The following is a 20,959-nucleotide window of genomic DNA, read 5'->3' as shown; positions in this document are numbered from 1 at the left end:
AAGTAAAACTTTGTGATAGTTGATGGTATTTTAATGCAACAGATTAATTTCACCATGACTGAAAATGTGATTTTAGTGAAACTGTGATAAAATAAGGAATTTTGACTGGTGTTGTAAGAACATCCATGGCTTGAATTGTAATTGGGTTTCCATATATAAGCAGCATTTATAAATGCTCAAAATTAGCTTTTTATCAAGAGCACTACATTAGTTTGCATATTTTGTACACCTGTCTGCTTCTTTACTGCCACATGGTATTGTAGTGTGGAAAAAGGTTTGCAAAAGTTAGGATTTTTCAAATCAGTAGAGCACTTAATTTACATTTTGGTTTGTTCCTCTGCAGTATTAGTTATTGCATTCGTAAAGTGGTCAGTTTTAGGCAATTTTTTTAATTGCTTGGTTTATTGTTTAGGAGAAAATTGATATTTTTCCAAATGGTTGTCAGATTTAGAAGGCTTCTGTTCTGCAACCCTCTTTGTTTATTTGCTTTTGTAAAGGTCACAACTGTAAGCTTTGTCCTTGATTTTTTAAATTGCTAGCCAGGATGATGATGATTTGATTAATGATACTACCATATTGCATTATATAAATTACATTCTTATTTACAGAAAGCTCAAGTAACTTTCAACAGTCAGAACAATTTTATCATGTCCAAGCAAGGTGTTAAACTGATTTCTTTATCAGCCTACTCTGATGAATGCCAACATCTAATTTTTAATTGTAAATGGTGTTTTAATTTCTAGGCAAGTGAAATGTGCAAAAAATAATGATTACAAGCAGACAGAATTCTTATTACAAGCTCATTATACTTGAAACTTTGCACCTGATAATCTGATGTCTTAATGTGTGGACAACTATAATATTTGTAAAACAATTATATAGACATTTCCACAGTTTTTTATAATTTTATAGGTTTGGAATCATTCTTGAAAAGATTAAAACTGTCATTAATGATGATACAAGATATACAAAAGGGTGCCTGAATATGAGAACTCAGAAATGCTATGCAGTGAAGCCTAATATTAATGAATTCCTTGACATAGCACGAAGAACATATACTGAAATTGTGGATGATGTAGCAGGTATTACAAGCTTGTAAGAATATATAGCTTTTTATTGATTGCACATAGCAAGAAAGGTTTTAGAAGATCCCGTAATAATATTTACATTTGATCCAGTCTTCTGGGAACTTCTCTTTCACAAGCCCGTTTGAAATGGATGAAAGTTATGCAAAAGCCTTATTCATGCTTTAGCTTTGATAATATTCCTCAGCTTTCTATTATCTAGATGAAAGAACAGAAAAGATTAATAATTAAGAACAGAAAATAGAAAGAAGCAGGAGTTGAACCCATAGACAAGCTCAGAGAAGAGGGCGTTTCTGATTCATTTTAATTGACACACAAAAGGGCTGAGGAAGATTTGATTGTAATGAGTGAAATGGCATGGCAGCAACTTAACTAGGGTTGCCAACCCTCAGATATGGGCTGGAGATCTGGAATTACAGCATCTCTTCAGATAACATAAATTGCTTATTTATTCATAATTTTTTAAAACATTTATCCTACTTCTCATGGAGAAAATGACTGCTTCAGAAGGTGGACTACATGGCATTATACCCTACCAAGGTTGCTCCCCTCCCTAAACCCCACTCTCCCAGGCTCTACCCTCAAATCTCCAGGTATTTCCAAACCTGGAGTTGGCAACCCTAAACTTACCCGATGTTACTGTATTGTGGAAAAGAAAAAGTGTGGAGGGGGGCATTTTGCTACTTGCCTATAAAAAACTATTGTGCATGTGCAAGACTGCAGCCCAAGACTGATTATCCTGCTGACCCCAACTGATCAAAAATTAAATTTTTTTTGAAGCCTTGCAATTGGCTGCAGAAATAACTTTTTTCTGGATGTGTCTTCTGCTTTATGATCCATTCTACAGAAAAAGTATCAAAGAGTTTTGCTATACCATGATTATTTTTATTGTTTGTATAACCCATTTGGTCTTGTATTACTATTAGAGAATATTTCTGTTTTACATCTTTTATTAAGGAATGATAACACAGCTTGCAGAAAAATATAACCTTCCTTTGAAAACAAGTTTTAGTTCAACTCGGGGATTTTTTATTCAGATGAACGCTGACTGCCCAGCCATACACAACGATCAGCTTCCTGCAGAATTTACAAAGGTACATATTTAAGATAAATTAAGCCTTATATTTATTAAAGTTCATGAATTTGCATGGACATTTGATGAAAGCAGAATTATGTTTTTTTTACATTTCAGCGTAATGCTGAGAAGATTCACTGTTTGATGGAAAGACATTGTCCCAGGCAACTACATATGAACAAGGATTTTGATATGAAAACATGTCCCATTAGGCTTCATAAGGACAGAAATGTGTTAAAAAGATGTTGTGTTACTTTATTGCAAAATGTATAGTATACCTTTGACTGTAGGAGCCCCGTGGCGCAGAGTGTTAAGCTGCAGTACTGCAGTCAAAAGCTCTGCTCACGACCTGAGTTCAATCCCGACGGAAGTCGGTTTCAGGTATCCGGCTCAAGGTTGACTCAGCCTTCCATCCTTCCGAGGTCGGTCAAATGAGTACCCAGCTTGCTGGGGGTAAAGGGAAGATGACTGGGGAAGGCAACGGCAAACCACCCCACAAACAAAGTCTGCCTAGAAAACGTCGGGATGTGACGTCTCCCCATGGGTCAGGAATGACCCGGTGCTTGCACAGGGGATCTTTACCTTTACCTTTTTACCTTTGACTGTATAAGCTCAAGGCTTACTTGCTAAGCTGTAGAATCCAAACCAAGATTCTGCTGCTATAGGCATACAATACATCTGCACAGCTGAAGGTCTCAGCTGCAGATGTGCTCATCTGATTAAGCAAAACATACTGCTTGACAAGGAATGATAGACAAGGTCATATCTACTAACTACTGCAGATGGCAGTCAAGTACATAGTACTGCTTATGAATAAGGCCTACTGACTAACTACTGACTAAGTTACTGTTTATTTATAGAATGCTTTAGCCAAAGGATTCTAGAACCAAAGGTGACTGGAACTATTCCAGCACATCTACAAGATAATGGCTCTGAAAAGGTATAAATAGAGACCTTTCTCTGACTACAGGTTAGAGAAGTTCCTGAGGGTCTAAACCTATTGACCTATGGACTTCCTCCATCTACCAAAGATGTAAAACCTTGGCAGCCTAATTCTTGCGTGAATTAGGAACCTGATTCTTGCATGAATTAAGAGCAATCATTTATACTTGTCTCTATTGACTTCCCCACCGTCTTCCTCCCTCTCTAAAATATCCAAGATCTCCTTTGCATCCATGCATTCTAATTCATCTATAAGTCACCCTATTATATTTGTACTTTCCCCTTATCCAATATATTCAATATTAATAATACCAAGGAGAGAAAAAGAGAAAATAAGAACAAAAAAGAGAAATCCCGTTTCCCTCCCTATATTCATCTCAAAATACATGTGTAAATCTAAAAAGGGAAGAAAAGAAAAGAGGGGATTAAAGAAAAAAAACACATCTTATATAAAGTCAATGATTATAATATTTTCCCTCTACCCTCCACCTTTCCCATGTTAAAAATCAAGTTAGTGTTCTTCCTGCTTTCTCAGCCTTTCTTCTTCTTCTTCTGTCGGGAGTCTCTGTCGCCAATCACTTTTTTGCTTGAAGTAGTCTCCTGTCTGGAACAGTCAGTGCCCTGTGTTTCGTGATCTATAGAATTTTCTTCTTGTTTTCCAGCAATTTGAGTTGATAGCTCACTGTTTCTTGTCAAAAAAATTTCCACGTCTGCCAATGAGTTAATAGCATGTTTAGTTTGTTTACAGGTAAAAGTAAGGCCTTGTGGTAGCAACCAGCTATATTTTATTCCTTTGTTTCTGAGTAATTCCGTTAAATCTTTATATACAGCCCTCTTTCCCATCAGATGACGTGGAATATCTTTGAGAATTATCAATGGTATATTATCAAATCTCAGTTGATTCTCCAGTTGAAATTTTATGATAATATTTTTCATCCTGATGTCAAAGAAAGAGATCAAAATTTCTCTGGCTTTTGTTTGTACCCGTGTTGATAAAGGAATTCTATATATCTTATTTATTGCTGCATTCAATTCTTGTACATTTAGATGGAATATTTCAGCCAGTGATTTGATGATGTCATCTCTGGTCGCCCCCAGTTTTTCCAGCAGATTGCGTATTCGTAAATTATATTCTCTTTGCTGTAGATCCAAAATAGCAAGTTGGTCTTTCATTTGCTGTTCCTGAAGTTGTATAGCATCAATTAATTGTGCCTGGAATTTCATATCTTTCTTAAGCCTTTTGACATCTTCCGTGTTGTTATTAATTGAAAATTGCATCTTGTTCATACTCTCTTTCATTTGTGTAACTTGGGCTTTTATTTCCTTGATCTCATTTATAACATCAGCAAACTGTTGAGTAATAATTAAAGTCATTTGTGTAACTGATTGCTCTTGTTGTTTGGAAACCTGTTCAAACTTTTTCTTTACTAGTCCATTTATTAATTCATTTTGCTCAGCCAACATTTCCTGTATCTTCTGATAGTTTATTTCCATGATTGTCTGTGGCTTTTCTCCTTTTCCCCGACCAGCGATAAATACAAGCAGGCAAACCAGTTCAGTAAAGTTGTGAAAAGAATCTATTTGCCTTAGTACTGTTACTAGCGGAACTGGAAGATACAAGGTTATGAGCCTTCTGTGACTCTCAGTCTGATTCAGGAAATAGGATCTATTTTGATGTTGCACAAAGTGAGGCACACCGGCACGACCCTCCTCTTTGATTTCCAAGTCCTAGAGAAGTCTCTTCCTGAGTACGTGCCTGGAGGACTCTTCCAGACGGGGAAAACGAAAGCTAAAAGTATTTCTCCTCCCCTTCAGCTTGCAGCTGTCGATTGGAAGCTATCGATGCCACTCAAGTCTTCCAGGTTGTTTTTGTTTGCCTGCTAATTCAATTTGTATTATTTTAAACAGACTTTTTAGCCGGATGTTCATTTAAAAGTCTGGGTGATGGGGTGTAAAGTCTTAATTGTATTTTAAACAGTTCCAGTTGTTCAAATCCTTGGTAGTAAGCAAAAGGAATTCAAGTGACTTACATGGAGCTTGAAAGACGGGGTTTCTCTCTCATTTGCTTGTAAATTTTTTAGTATAATATGAAGGGGACCACAGCTTCTAGTCCTCGAGGCGTTTCACGGCGATGAAATCCTCCTCAGCTGGCGGAACTCAGACCATCTCTCCCCCTCAGCAGGAGGGGGGGTTGGGAGTCAAACCGCTCTTCTTCGGCAGCAGGGGGGTACCTGCATTCCGATCCCCTGTTTAGGATCGGAGACGGGACTTTTGGAAGGAGCCCTGATTCAAAACGCCTCTCGGTTCCTCCGAGCGAACTCAGAGGACATGGCGCTGGGTCGGTATTTTGAAGACATACATCTAATCATTTTATGAATTTTTAATGATTACTTTTATGGATATAGAGGGTGTATGTCTAAATGTAATGTTGGTTATTATTGAAAAATAATAAAAATATATTTAAAAAAATTATACTTGTCTCTAAGTCTGGAGAACTCTCACAGAGAGAGATATTATACCACACAGTTTGTCTTCCTGAGACTGATTGTCTGGAATAACTGTCTGTATAATGCTTCATCCTAAATATGTGATGAAGGCCTTTAATCTAAGGATTGTAAGGGTGTGGATCTTATCGTACTTGAGTATGGTGTCACTGAGAACTTATAGAAGCCATTGGCCAAATATAAGTCCTCACAAGATCTATCTTATGTATGAACTTCCTAGTTCTGACAGACAAGATGTAAATGCAGCTTTTTTAAGAAGCCCACTACCAGAGCATATTCCAGGGGTTTCTCTAAACAAGGAGGAAGCACTGAATATACTTTGCAGTCAGTTCTAAGACTAAGGTCTCACACAGAACTGTCTGACATACATATACATACAAACATGCATCACAGCCAACAATGGCTAACACACAGAATTACTCCAATTGGAATACATATAATTGGAATACATGGATGGAGATCCATGGAGCCTTAAGCTCTTAAGTACTATACTCAGTACTCTCTAAGATTGGCACTGCCAGAGAAATTGTAGAATAGAGTTTATACTCTACACATAATGTTAAGCTTTACACATAGCTTCAAATACTGATTTATTACAGTATAGCCAAGCCTTATATGTGGCTCTTAGCTATACAGCAATGCTTACAGCAAAGCATACTCAAAGATGACTTTCATATAGCCTTTTCTAATCTGAACATGGGCTTCAAACCCATAAACCTTAAACATATAGGGACTCTATGGTCTCATGCCTTCAGTCACAAACAGACTGCTGGAAGAGATATAGTATCAGCTCTAACATGAAACTATGGAACCAAAGAGATCTCTCCTACCTTTACGACTACTAAAGGCATTGAAATAACAGAGTAATACTTAGAGAATAACTGAAGGAAATCTAACTATTCTGAGTGAACTTATAGAAACCTTACAGAATCTCTACAATGACATGACTGGATAAAGTATGTCTTATATTTGAATAAATTGAAATGAGATACTTATTCAATGTACTAACCATTATTTTACAAGATTTCTGTAAACTGTATTATTTCCTGAATGAAATATATACTTGGGAAACTCTCATATAGAGTCAAAGAGATTGTTGATATTGCTAATATTTCTTGCATACATATGATAGCATTTATAAGAATGCCTATATACTATTGAACTAAACAATATAGTTTTTATTTCTGTAACCATTTACATGCAAATATTTTATGTGAAATAAATAGTATTTTACTCATATATTCTTTTCATATTTTTGCTGGAACATTTCAAGAGAAAGTCTATCTCGAAAGAGGTGGAAAGTGTTGATTCCTGCTTAGTGGGTAACAGGCTTGATAAGATAACATATCCCTTTTCAGGAAGGGGTCGATTCTAAGAGCTTGGTTACTTGAACGGCACAAACCGTGACAACATCAATAGGATGAATCTACAGAGAAGTCGAATAACATTTATATATTAGGATCATAAGAACATAAGAGGAGCCCTGCTGGGTCAGACCAGTAGTCCATCTAGTCCAGCATCCTTTTTCACATAGGAAAAAAAACATTCCTAGTAGGGATGAAAGAGCACTAGTACTCTTACAAAAGGCTTTAATGCAGCCAAGTCTTTCTTAAGTCACCCAAATTCAAGAAGGGTATATTGAAACGGGAACAGGTGTGCATTGCTTATAGGGATGGAGAATTTATTGGAAGTGATTAAAAGAGGTTGGCCTGTTTAGCATGGAGAAAACGGCACTGAAGGACAATCCACAGATCTATCTGAGAAAATAGCTCTGTAGAGGGAGAAAGACTTTTCAGTTAAATAATATTATTAATACATGAACCATAAATTCACCATTAACAAAATTGAGTTGGAAATCAGAAGGAAATTTGAAAGTTGTAAAGTTCTGGAATAGTCTCTCTAAAACAATTGTGGATGCAAGGAATCGCACACATTCAAAACAAGTTGTAAACATTTATTAATTATGCCATGTGATTTTATGTTTCAGTACCTCCGTTGTGGTATATTGGGGTCACAAAGAAGGGCTGTATGGGTTTTTCATTTGATCCTGGATTGTATCTCTTTTCTTAGGGCATAAGTTTTAGCAGGGTGGCACCACCTTTTGAAAAAAATCTGAACTGTGAGGTCCTTTGGCTCTTTCCAATTTAATGATTGTATCACTGGATATTTTCATGTCATGGCCATTCTATTACTGTTGTATTTAACTTAAAAAAAGAACTAATACAAGCAGTTTTGTCCCATGCTCTAAAATTTATTTTGTTTCCTAGGAGTAGTTGTATTTATGCTTATCTATCATATTTTAACATTTGGTTTAACTTACCCTACAGATTACTAAAATGAAAAATGTATATAGCTTTACTTCACCAGATTTAATGAAAATGAATGAAAGATGCCAGGAGTCCTTGAGAGAAATTTATCACATGACATACTTGTAAGATTAGTTCAAACATTTTGTCTATTATAAGTATTTATTGTGCAAATGTTAGTCACGAGGCTTTTAAATCTATTTTCATAATTAACGGAGACATTTAAAAGTAGAGTTGAGCACCTGGTTCTTGGATCCAAGCTTCTGACCTTTTAAAAGAAAGCCCATAACTTTGGGATCCCCTACTGCCTTTCCTGCTGCTGCCAACTTCATGCTTTTTGTATATATCATTAATATGCCTGCCAAGAAGCAAGCATCAAAATGTCTGCTGCACATAAACAAATATTGCAGTGTCCGATGTTCAAGCTTAGCTGGAACGGCCCTTTGTTTTCTGAGGTCTCCTCAGAAAAGTTTTGACCTTTTGCAGCACCATCTGTGCCAAGAGGCTCCTTAGACCATGCCTGAATCCCAGTCACTTGCCTCTCTCCCATTAGAAATACTGTTCCTTGAAAACAGAGTATATGGAAGTCTGTTGTCTTCTGGAATCCTGAAATTAAGTGGCTTGGAGGCAAAGCCCATTAGAAATACCTCACTGCTCTGCAGAGTTGCCCCCCTTAAAAAGCATCTGCAGAAGCTGTTCAAATAAGATAAAAATTCCATTCTTTTCTTCCATACCTGTAATAGAAATTCTAGTCATCAGATCTGGAAGATTCTGAATCAGTTACTTAATAATTCTGCCTTGGCTTTTTTCTTTGCAGAAGCTTCTCCCTGCTGCTGTGATAAGGTGCAGTATGGACTCACCTTGAGCCTCTGCAGTTTCCCGTCAACTCTCCCCCTTTGTCAGTGCTGGACTGCCAAATCCAGAAAGCTGCTGGCTTGTTTATTTACATAGTGGCCATTTTGACCTCTCTGCACATATGATACTCACTAGCGGTGTGCATTCAGATATGCCAATCTGAAAAAGGCGCCATTTCATTCATGCCGGGTGATAAGTTGGGTGCTCTTTAAAATTTAAAGACATGGCTGTATTGAAACCTGTGAGAAAACTTTGTGGGGCTCTGGGGAGTGGTTTTGTAAAGGTAGAGGCACCATATTTGGGTCAGGGGTTCCAATTTTATTGGCCCCCATTTTCTCTCCATTGGAATCAATAGAGGATGGATGGGGGCACCTTCTTTGGAGGCCCATAAAATTGGACCCCCTGATCCAATCTTTACCAAACTCAGGAGAGTCACTAGCAGCTGCAAATTTGGTTCCTCTACCTTTAAAAAACCCCAGATATTCAAGAAACTGAAAAATCCTATATTTGTATAGGATTTTTTTTCAGATCGAAAAAATTTGGGACTATTTCGGGAGAGCCAGCATGGTGTAGTGGCTAAGAGTGGTGGTTTGGAGTGGTGGATTTGATTCCCCACTCCTCCACATGAGCAGCGGAGGCTAATCTGGTGAACTGGATTTGTTTCCCCAGTCCTACACATGAAGCCAGCTGGGTGACCTTGGGCTAGTCATGCTCTCTCAGCCTCATCTACCTCACAGGGTGTCTGTTGTGGGGATGAGAAGGAAAGACGATTGTAAGCCGGTTTGATTCTGCCTTAAGTGGTAGAGAAAGTCGGCATATAAAAACCAACTCTTCTTCTGAATCCAAAAAATACTGAATTTTTTTCCAGTGCACACCCCTAATACTCACTGCTGCAGAACAAGCATGGTACTGGTAACGAGAGAGAGCTGTGATAGTAGCTCTCCCTGAGGCTTAAGCACAGATATTAATCCAAAACATAGCATAAGGAGCTGCTGGACCAGGGAAGTATGTATTGCTAGTTTGAAAAGTTGAAATATGTGTTACACATAGTAATATGGTTTTTAAAAATTCAGTTATTTAAAACATTTGTATCCTGCTTTGTTGCCTCATTCAAGGGGGAGATAGGAAAAAATGCATTCTGCAAATGGAGGTCCACCAGGAGTTGTTAGAATTCACCCCATAGCCTTTTCTGGGTTTGAGAGAGTCTGGTTTTAAAACTTTATTTGACCATGTTTATATATTTAATAAAAGTTGTTTGGAATATAGGATATTTCAGGCAACTCTAGTCTTAAAAACCATAATTCTATTTAATTTTTTATTTATTAATTTATTTGTATAAAATAAACTGTGATGCTATATGTTTGCAGGATAGTGTGTAAACTACTGAGTGAAATCTATGAGCATATCCATTGCCTCTACAAACTGTCTGACACGGTATCTATGCTAGACATGTTGCAGTCATTTGCCCATGCCTGCACACTCTTTGATTATGGTAAGTTAGTTCTGTTATAACTTGTGTGGTCAATGTCACCTGTCATCAGGCTTTGCCAGGGATCCCCAACCCTTTTGAGCCTGTGGCAACCTTTGAAATTCTGACACAGTATGGTAGGCACAACTGTAAAATGGCTGCCATAGGTGGCAGAGCCAACCACAAACTGGTTGCCACAAGAGGGAGAGCCAACCACAAAATATCAGGGAGTGAGTTAATGTGTAGCTCTAATACTAATGCTTTAACATTTCAGGCAGAAGCTGTGTTAACAGGATGCTTTTAAAAATTAACATATTGTTTTTTAAAAATCCTTGTGCTGTGGTGGCGGCTGCTGAAGCAACTGTTAAAAGTTTGCACAGTCAATCAGAAGCCCTGTTGGGCAAAAGCCCCACTTTTTCAGTGGGTGCTGTGGTGCCTATGGAACCACATCGGGGACTATACACTAGTCAAATAAAAAGTGACAAATGACAGAACAACCGTAGAGTATCAGAAAAATTAAATATTGTTTAAGAAAATATACCCTTCTTTAAGGAATTAGTAGTATTTAGGCTACAGCCCTCCAAGAACCTATTTTATATCAGCAGTATAGAAAACAGTTGGACTACTCATAAGATATGAGGATTATAGTTTTGCTTGCATCAGCAAAACTGTATCCGTGTAGTCTTACTGACTACTGACTACTCAGGGCAGCTTACAAATTCAAGACATGAGAATACAGAATAGAAACATTACATGGATTTGAATCCAACTAGCTCTTCCACGGGCAAAAGAGGGAGGAAGTGTCCCCTTTAACCCCTGAAAAGGCTATACTATGTACCATGGCACCCATGTGGGCAAAGGCATTGTGGGACATGGACTACAGTGAGGAGAAGAATTAAATGAGTGAAAGTGGAAAAGCTGTTGTACTCCAGCTGATAAAAACTATCAAGTCAGCGTCACGTCCCATATAAAACCAGTAAGAACAGCAATAAAAACTAAACAGATAAAAACTAATGACCTGCTAACAAAACACAATGACATCCTATAAGCAGGAATACAGAGGAAAAATATAACTAAACAAAAGAGCCCAGAAATTCATCATGCTGATTCAGCCCCTTTCAAAGACCATCTAGCTGTCTTCAACAATTTAAGAAAGGCTAAAAATGAGTGGGCTAACCAGCCCTCTTTGGGCAAAATATTTCAGAGCCTGGTGGCTACAAGTGAAAAGCTCTGCCCCTTAAGCCCACCAACTTCATCTCATTTAATCAGAGGGAAATACCAATAGATGTTAAGTTGTTCGTGTGGGCACAATTAACAACTGTGGCCCATACCTTGTGGAATGGCTTGCTTGAGGAAGTCAGGATGGCTCCCATTCTCCTGGCTTTCTGCAAACTGTGCAAAACTGAATTATTCAAGAGGACTTTTCTATGTAGGCAGTAGGGTTGCACGGTACAAAATGCTTCATGATTACCTGGGTAAATTATTAGAGACTGTGGTCTATGCTACTGTGTACCGTTTGCTGTAAATTGGATCCTACTATTAAATTTTGCATCATTTAATGTGTCATGTTAACACTTATACTTTGTGTCAGTTCTGTTTTTTAGACTTCTGATTGGTTCTACAACTCAAATCCTATTTCATTGTTTACTGATTGTCCCATCTTGGTGATTGTATTGACTCACTCTGTGTAATCTGCTTTGAGTTGTAATAAGAAAGGCAGACTATAAATAACATCAATAAATAAAATCACTATGGGAGAAGGGGGCCAGGTACTGAGATACAAGACTAGTTAGTCCATTCCTGTGCCTAATAGTTGACTTAAATGCAAATGAGAAGTCAGTGAATTCGATGTAAAACTGGAGAAATATGATCCCTTCCGTTACCATTCTGGCTGCTAGATTCTGCACCAGGTGAAATATAAATTGTTTTTAAATGCAGCCTAATGAAGAGTGTTATAGTAGTATAATTTTGACGTTAAAAAGGAAAAAGACTTTGTTAATAATTTGAAAGTAATAAAATATTCTACTGTATTTCTTTATTTAGTGCGGCCAGAATTTACAGACACCTTAGCAATAAAGCAAGGGTGGCATCCGGTTCTTGAAAAAATATCAATTGAGAAACCTGTCCCTAACAATACATACATTACGGAGGGAAGTAATTTTATCATAATTACAGGTCCAAATATGAGTGGAAAGTCAACCTATCTAAAACAGATAGCCCTCTGTCAAATTATGGCACAAATTGGTAAGCAGTAGCTCATTTATGTTGTTTTCTAGTTAAGCTGTAATTACTTAAAGGGAGAAACAGTGGTGTAATAATATGATGTGATCTTACTATTTTAAGATTTGACAAGCCTAATGTTAAATTATTACATTTTTTTTAGCATCTCCACACATTTATTTGTCCTTCTTTCTGATTTTCAGGATCTTTTGTCCCAGCAGAATATGCTTCTTTTAGAATTGCTGAACAGATATTTACTAGAATAGGTATGGATGATGATATAGAAACAAATTCATCGACATTCATGAAAGAGATGAAAGAGGTACTCAGCTGAGTTTAGCAAGTTTATACCAGTTGCTGAAATTATTAACTACATTTTTCTTTCATGTAAATATTCCAGGTCTGTAACTTCAATTTTTCTCCATACATAAGATTAGACTAATTGGCTGCAATCCATTGAATCTGGGCACGTGCTATGAGACTTTATGTTTTCCCTGCACCACTGTTTAAACTCCCTAAGTTGCGCACCTATGAACCACAATAGCCAGTTTGCCAAAATTCAACAGTTTTGCTTTCTCAATTATATTTACAAGCATATTGTTGAAGTATGTAAAATAATCAAGACAATCTATTAATATTGTTTGAAACAATTTAAATTGAAGTCCCATATATATTTTATGTTTTACAATTACACTGTATTTTGGTATCTAGTTCAACACCACCAGTAAAGCAATCAAGAAGCTGGTGTATAACTTTGAAAACTGGCAATATGTGATGCTGTAACTTATGCCTGCTCACAGCCTAACTTCTTCGTTTTGAGACAGTTGAAGCTTCTGAATAGCCTTCATATGCAGCACCACTTACAGTGCATTGCAATAGACTAATCTGGATGTGATCAGAGCATGGACTATTGTGGGCCAAGATGCTATGTGCCACAGGGGAGATCTGTACCTCCATCTGTAGCACTGGAACAAAAACCACAGTTGCTATTAGCCAACCGTACTTCAGGCTTATCTGAAATAAGCTGGTTCAGGATAATAATTTACAGGCACTTGGATATCGCCACTGTTTTGGACCTACAAATGGACAGACCATAATAATTACGAGCCTGATAACTTTTAACATTTAACATATTGCTTCCTGTATTACTTGAATTGAGCTGATTATGCCTGCATACCCCACACTTTATTGCTTCAGGAATGGGTATCACTTCAGGTCCAGCTCACGTGGAAGTGTGGCCATTCTGATTTTTTTTAATAGTGATGGCCTGGTACATGTAAGAGCTCTGTGCACATTGAACCTGCTGTTCATGTAAAAAACTCCTTGACTGGTCTTTATTAACAGATGTTCTGTTTTTAAATAGCAGCTAGTTAAATGTTACTAAAACAGATTTTATGGACTCAATTTCGGGCACGAAATGAAAATTCTTATTAAGAGATTTTAGCCTCACATTTAGTGCTAGTAATGAAACCTGATGTCTTTTTCTCTAGATATCATATATCATACAAAATGCTAATGACAGATCACTTATCATAATTGATGAACTTGGCAGAGGTACCAGTACTGAAGAAGGCATTGGCATATGTTATGCTGTCTGTGAATATCTTCTGAAATTAAAGGTATTATTAAGGTTTTAATCAATAGATGCCTGATTTTTTCTTAACTTTCTAACTTGGCTTTAAAAGATAATAATCCATTCATTCCAATAATTTCTAGTTGATGTATTTTTTTGTTTGTTTCATGATTTAGGCATTTACACTGTTTGCTACTCATTTTTTGGAATTATGTCATATTGATGTCTTATATCCCAATGTGGAAAACAACTACTTTGAAGTGCAGCATGTGAGAAGGAGTACTGGAGATATAGAGAGAATAGCTTATACTTATATTCTTTCTAAAGGACAAACAGAAGAAAAAAATTATGGTAATGTGTAATATTGATTGTTAGAATTTACTGAAATTTACATATATTGTAAGAGTACATAGGTGTCTAATCTAATTTGTATATGGAAGTGGGCTTCCATTTGTAGATTGCATTCTGAGAAGTGGTCTGTATGCAGAGGGGCTATCCAGCAGATGGGGCTGTACACAAGGTTGGTCTTTGCTCAGCTAAAACCACATGTTATTTGGAAGCTGCTTTCCAGTTTGCAAGGCGCTTCATGTTTTAGTATATGGCCTTTCTCAATTTCCCTTTTGAGTAGTCTTTGATATATTGCTGTGAAGGAAGATGCAGGGGTTGCATCTTCTTTTGTCTCCCCGCAAATAATTCTTTTCCCAAACCAGTTTGGGGTGAAAATTACAGTAATTGCTGATTAATCTGAATCACACAATATCAACAACAGCTGTCAATTAGAAAATTGATAAAAATCAGCTTCCGCTAATTATCTACATTTAATACCATATCTTCACATGGGCAGAGCATTCCTGAGGGCTGCCAGCTGCACTGCAGCTGGCCGCTGGTGTCACTCTGGCAGCGCTAGTCTGTTCCCTAAAGGGTTTCATTAGTGAGCAGCCAGCAGGAAAAAGAGTGTGTTGCTGGGTTTTTGGACGGCACAACTGTGTCAGCTGCCCCAGTAATTGTGTCATAGTGGCCCATCCAGGTGTTGTGTTGTGATGGCTGGGCTGTGATGGACAGGGCAGGCAGAACCAATTGGGCCAGCAGGAGCAGAGGAGCCTAGCCATGTACACATCACAGCCAAGGGGTGGGAAGGGTTGGGACAAGTGATTGAGGCTCCATGTCTGTGGCATACCACCCCACTCCCTTAAAGGCACTGGGCCCTGCCATCAGTCCCTGGGTGGCTGACAGAGGTGACAAGAGTCCCAGCAATTCCCTCCTGCGGAGATCCCAAGCAGGTCCTCAGCCAAAGTGATGCAAAGGCTGCCATCACCTTGAAAGGCACATGGAGACACGACAAGGACAGTCTATCCAGTGACTGGTGTCCTCTGCTCACCAGTGGGCGTGCCCCCGGCAGCCTGGCCATGCTGCCGAGGATGCCCCCGCAACACCCTCTGGCCACCCCCACCAGCGGCAGAGCAGGAGATGGGGCGACTGGGGTGAACTCAGATGTGGGGGCACACAGCACCACTCTCAGATCCCCCAATAGCCTCCTCAAAGAAGCAAAAGTGGTCTGAGACTGGAATGACCATCATTTCACTCTGGGCGCTATCATTCCACTCCCAGAGTAATCTGTCTATGCCCAGAGACTGTCATTTGAAATCTATTTTGCATCCATTGTAACTTTTGTGTGCAGGGCAATCCTGTCAGTCGTGTTAATACATCCCCTCTGCACTCCTAGATGTCCCCAATGTCCCTTGTGACATCAGCAGTCCCTCCAGGTGCTGCCACAGGCACAGCCAACTCCTCCATGCCCCAGGAGAAAGGATCCTTCCTTTGTGGCAGAACTATAGCTGCTTCCGCTCAGTTACCACCCCAGGGGCCCAGCAAGGGCTATGACTCCCTTTCTAACAGCATCCAGGACCTGACTCAGCTGCCAAACTCCCCTACCAGTGCTCTCCCCATCCCCCTCCAAAGACATCACGTCTGCCCACTGTACTGCCCTCCTCCAGTCATTGACTCCAGGGACCCCTGCAATACCATGCCCCTTCAGTAATACCTTCCCAGATGTCTTCCCCCCAGGTGACAGAGCACTCCCCATTCCTAGAGCAGACACACAGTTATTAGCTTCATTCATTTATTCTATTCATTGCTCACCATTCTCCCCTCATGGGGACCCAAAGTGGCTTACATTGTTCTCTTCTCCATTTTATGGTTACAACAACCCTGTGAGGTTGGTTAGGCAGAGAATGTGCCCTTCCCAAGGCCACCCAACTAGCTTCCATGGCACGAGTGGGGATTCAAATCTGGGTCTCCCAGATCCTAGTCTCACACGCTAACCACCACACCTAGCTGGCTCATTCATTCAGGCCACCTCCTGGCCCATCCCCCCCTTTACACAGCAGCCGGGGGGGGGGGGGCTGGTGTTAGGTCAGCCTTAGAGGTGCTGCTGCAAAACCATCCACAGCCACCCAAGGCATTCAAGAGCCCTCTCTCTTGGACATATCATCAGGCAGCCCTCAGGGAAGTCACAGATGGAGGTGGGAGTGAGGCAGGGAGAGGCATGGAACTCCAGAAATGCAGTCAGAACCAAACAGACAGAGACACAGTTGTGGCACAATACAGACTTTATTGAACTGCAAATCAAGGTGAGGTTTGAAGGCTCAGCCACACAACCTCCTGAGTGGCTTGCTGGCCTGAAAAAGGAAGCTGAAAATGTAATTTTGTAAAAAAACTGTGAAACTGCTCCATGCAGTTTCACAGGGCTACACCTCCCTTTTTGCTGGTGCAAGTTTGTACCAGCAAGAGGAACATTCCTGGGATGAAAGAGCTCAGGGAGCTGACTAAAGTCGGCCCTGGCCCCAGGAATGCCCTGTTTGGTGTCAGCACAAGCCCTTGCTCCATGTAAATGCTTTTGCGGCTGTGCCAACGTCCATGCATGACGCTGCTTTGCGCCTCCCCAGCATCAGCATAAGTGGCTCTGCACCAGTGTTAGTGCCCACTTAGCTAGCGCAAGTGGCACTAACGCCTGTGCCAGGGTCATGCCAGCTTCAAAGACGTTCCACCCCTTGTGGATTGCTCTGCCAAACAGTAGCAATCAACAGCAACAAGAATTAATACAATTAGCAGAAATTACTAAAATGAATAAAGATAGCAGAATCCAATGTAAACATTTTTCAAAAAAAGATGTTTAAAAATCCACCAGCATCAGCAATATAGTGTAAACAGATGGCAATTAACCCAGCTAAAATCCATAAAAGACCATACAACATAGCTAAAATAAATGATGTCAGAAAGTTACGAAGTTTGGTGACAGGCTAAGAGTTTAGGAAAGACAGTTCTACAAGAGAGGCATTATAACTGAAAAGGCACCCACCTTACCGCCAATGGCAGAGAGACCTGTGTGAAGTGCCTGTGTGAAGATCTTAAAGCCCATACAGGTATATATGGGAGCAGACAGTATCCTGATAAGGTCCTGATGTCAGACTGCTTCAGGCTTTCAAGATTAAAACCACCTCTTTGACTTAAAAAATGGATAAGCAGCCAGTGAAGATCTTTTAATATTGATATGTTTTCTCGACTCATGCCAGTCAATGGCTAATATGGTTTAAAAATCATATTTAGATCAGAGTATTATGTTGGTCCTGGGCCTGACAGACATTTTGATTTAAATGAACTTTGTCTATCTTTGACCATAAATAACTTCTTCTTCTTTATATTTAGGGATAAAGGCTGCAGAGCTCTCCTCTCTTCCACTATCAATAATATTGGATGCAAGAGAGATTGTAACGCTTATTTCTAAACAAATTTTGGTATGTAGTAATAGCATGGGACTCAGGTATTTTATCCTGTAGTTCTTATAGTACAATCCTAAGCAGAGTTACACACTTCTAAGCACAGGGAATTTATGGTTTTGTATAGTTAGCAGAATTACAAAGCAGTGAAGTGTAGGTGGGAAAACAGCAAACATGCAAGGCAGAAATAATAGAAAATAAAACTTATTTTATTGAAGTAGATTCACATCCATTGGGTTATCCTTGTCTCTTATACTATTTTTCTTAAAAACAGCTCCTCGTTGCTGGTTGTGTGCGTGCAAGTATATTTTGCCAAGTTGCCTCTAATACTAAGTCCATTGGTTTCAATCTCGGAAGCTAAGCAGGGTTGGCCCTGGTTAGTATTTGGATGGGAGACCACCAATGAAGTCCAGGGTTGCCATGCAGAGACAGGCAATGGCAAACCACCTCTGAACATCTCTTGCCTTGTAAACCTACAGGGTTGTCATAAGTCAGCTGCAACGTGATGGCAAAGAAGGGGGGGGGGGAAGCAGCACATAAAACAACAAATCACAGAAATTAAAAATAAAATAAAATCACAGTTACAGTCACATTTTAAACCAAAACTGTTAAAGTAATTCATATGAAAAACACAGCCACTGAAATATAAGTAAATAATAACTTGAAAATGGCTGTACTCAAACTGAGGCTCTACAGAATGCTTTCCCAAAAGCCAAGTTTCAGCAAACTGCTGTAACTCCAGGAAACATGTAGCCAAACACATTTCTGTTGGCAATATGTTCCAGCATATGAGTGCTGCCAGAGAGAAGGCTAGGAATTGTTCTCCCCACCGTGGAAAAGCAATATGTGTATTTGTACAGACATCAAACTTCCATAAACAACTAGGATCTTGCCAGATCACGATTGGCATTACAGGGTTGCCTAGCAACCTCATGAAACCATGCAAGTAATTTAAAATACCATGCAGTAATTTAAAATAAAATTAAGCAGTGGCCAAGAGGATGCAGAGAAAATGACAAGAGCAAGATTGGGAGAAGTGAAGTGAGAAGGCAGTGGCAATGCTGACAGGGTTGTAGGCGGAGATGGCAGGAGGGTGGGATCTAAGAAACAGTGGTGGTGACAGAGGAGGAGGAAAAAGGGGCAGTGATAACACTATGGTATCTTCTTGATGTTACCCTACTGAGATATTCATGTACTAAAGGGACGGTTAATTCCTTCCCCAAAAAACAGAACAAGCCTTCAGGTGGATCACTGTGATCACTTCACAAAACTCTGCAAATAACATTATTGATATTTGATCCAATTTAGACTCTACCATTTGTGCAGCAAGATAGTATGTCCAGTATATTTGCTTATCCAGTTTTGGTAATTAATTTTATACTGTTGTTGTGAAGGAAGAGGACGGGATTCTTGGGGACTTGGCTGTACTTCCCAGTTGTTTCCTTGAATCTTGGCAATTTTGCCCAGTAAAACCTTAGCCTTTACTGACTTTTTTAACTGCTGTAGTGAACAGATCTTTTAGAGCACTGGTTCCCAACCGGGGGTCCATGGACCCCCAGGGGTCCGCGAGAACTAAATTAAGGTCCGCGAAACAAAGTTATAAACCCATAATAAATTAACATTTTCAATTAAAAGTTCTCTATTATAAATATATATATATATTCAAATATTATTCTAAGTTTAATGTTTAACTAACAGTTATGATTAAAGTTTATTTTCAAATTCTCTGAATTTTTATTTTGAACCTTGGGGTCCCTGCACCGAACAAAAAAGTCCTAGTGGTCCCTGGTAAAAAAAAGGTTGGGAACCACTGTTTTAGAGGGAATATTTTCTAATGAGTTAAATAAAGCTGTGATTTGATATTGCACCTTAATTTTTCTTGATCCTTAGATCTTACTGATCTTAGTAACTACACACCTATTTCCAACTTCCAGTTTTTTGAGAAAGTTCATCAAAAACCAGCATTAGGCAGTTCCAGAAATTCTTGTTTGAGATGGATTTTCTTGGTTCATTACAGTCAGGGATTAAGGAGGGACCATAGCTCTGTCCATTCTTCTGGAGAATCAAAGATGCAGGAACACTTCAGCACCCGTCCTACTTCCTGATATTCTCCCCAACACACACTCCTATATTCCCAGTATTTCAGCAAAACTGGAGTTAGAACCCATGCTTTCTAAGACATTATCTTAGTTTTTACATAAGCCATACTTCATTCAATTGACATGAGAGTATAATTGGGTAATTTTGTCTAATGAAAGTCGCAGAAAGTTCAGATTGTAATATATGCATGTCATTATCACAGCAGCAACAAAGAAGTACTCCAGAAACATTAAAGGAACGGGCTATACATCACTTGGGAAGTAGATTGGTTCAGGCGGCACGCAACTCCCGATTGGATCAAGGCAGCTTGCGAATATACCTGAAGGGCCTGAAGAAAAAGTATGAGGCTGATTGCATTATTTCTGAACAAGTACTTACCGAAAGCCAGTAGTAATTTACAACTCTGTCTAATGTCTAACTAATATAAAGTCTGAAAATATGCTCTCTTTCATACACATGACAAGCATACTCTTCAAAACGCCTTATACTCAAGTGTTCTTTATTTTCTTTACATCTACTAATGTGTACTTGTATCAGGTTTGCAGGACACACATTCTTATTTAAATAGGAGTATTAAAAGGGGCACTATGCTACTAGAACTATGAAGCTATTATCTTTCATTTTAAGGAAACATGAATGTTCCACCGAACTAAATTTAAGATCAGTTCTTCCTCATTGCTCAAAGGTTTTACTGACAAAAACTTCCCCTACCGCTGGTATTTATTTGGTCATTGTCCTAGTTAAGCAATTGAAATGTTAGAAGGAAACAAAAAGGGCATTGCAGATAAGTGTGCAGATAAAAAGTGTTCATAACTAACTCAACTGGAAGTAAGGAGACAAAATGGTAGCATGGGTAGAAGGGACCTCTCTATCCAGTGCATTTCATTGTGTAACATCTAGTTTTTTTTAATGTTCCAGAAGCATTTTGATAAGTTAACCTACTATGTTTTCTTCTCTACTTCTTTGTATTGTGTGCCTTAGTAACTGTTACAGTACTTTTTCTTGTAATGTTACAGCTGAACGAACATTGTAGATCATGTTACTAATTAAAAAAA

The 20,959-nt window shown here is 38.9% G+C and overlaps 1 protein-coding gene across 1 annotated transcript in view; it reads left to right on the top strand.

Moving 5' to 3' along the window:
* MSH4 (mutS homolog 4) overlaps positions 1–20,295 on the top strand; it is a 46,439-nt gene extending 26,144 nt beyond the window's left edge. The window contains exons 11-20 of the mRNA XM_056845259.1: positions 913–1,082; positions 2,043–2,179; positions 7,934–8,037; positions 10,135–10,259; positions 12,279–12,479; positions 12,659–12,777; positions 13,946–14,074; positions 14,205–14,379; positions 17,734–17,822; positions 20,107–20,295. Of these exons, the coding sequence (XP_056701237.1) occupies positions 913–1,082; positions 2,043–2,179; positions 7,934–8,037; positions 10,135–10,259; positions 12,279–12,479; positions 12,659–12,777; positions 13,946–14,074; positions 14,205–14,379; positions 17,734–17,822; positions 20,107–20,295 (1,438 nt within the window). The remainder of the gene's footprint in view (positions 1–912; positions 1,083–2,042; positions 2,180–7,933; positions 8,038–10,134; positions 10,260–12,278; positions 12,480–12,658; positions 12,778–13,945; positions 14,075–14,204; positions 14,380–17,733; positions 17,823–20,106) is intronic.
* The last annotated feature ends 664 nt before the right edge of the window (positions 20,296–20,959 follow it).

Source organism: Euleptes europaea, chromosome 2, assembly GCF_029931775.1.
Source record: "Euleptes europaea isolate rEulEur1 chromosome 2, rEulEur1.hap1, whole genome shotgun sequence".
In the NCBI taxonomy this organism is placed as follows: Eukaryota; Metazoa; Chordata; class Lepidosauria; order Squamata; family Sphaerodactylidae; genus Euleptes; species Euleptes europaea.
Note: the sequence above shows the minus strand (reverse complement) of the source record. Positions and strands in the feature narration are given on the sequence as shown.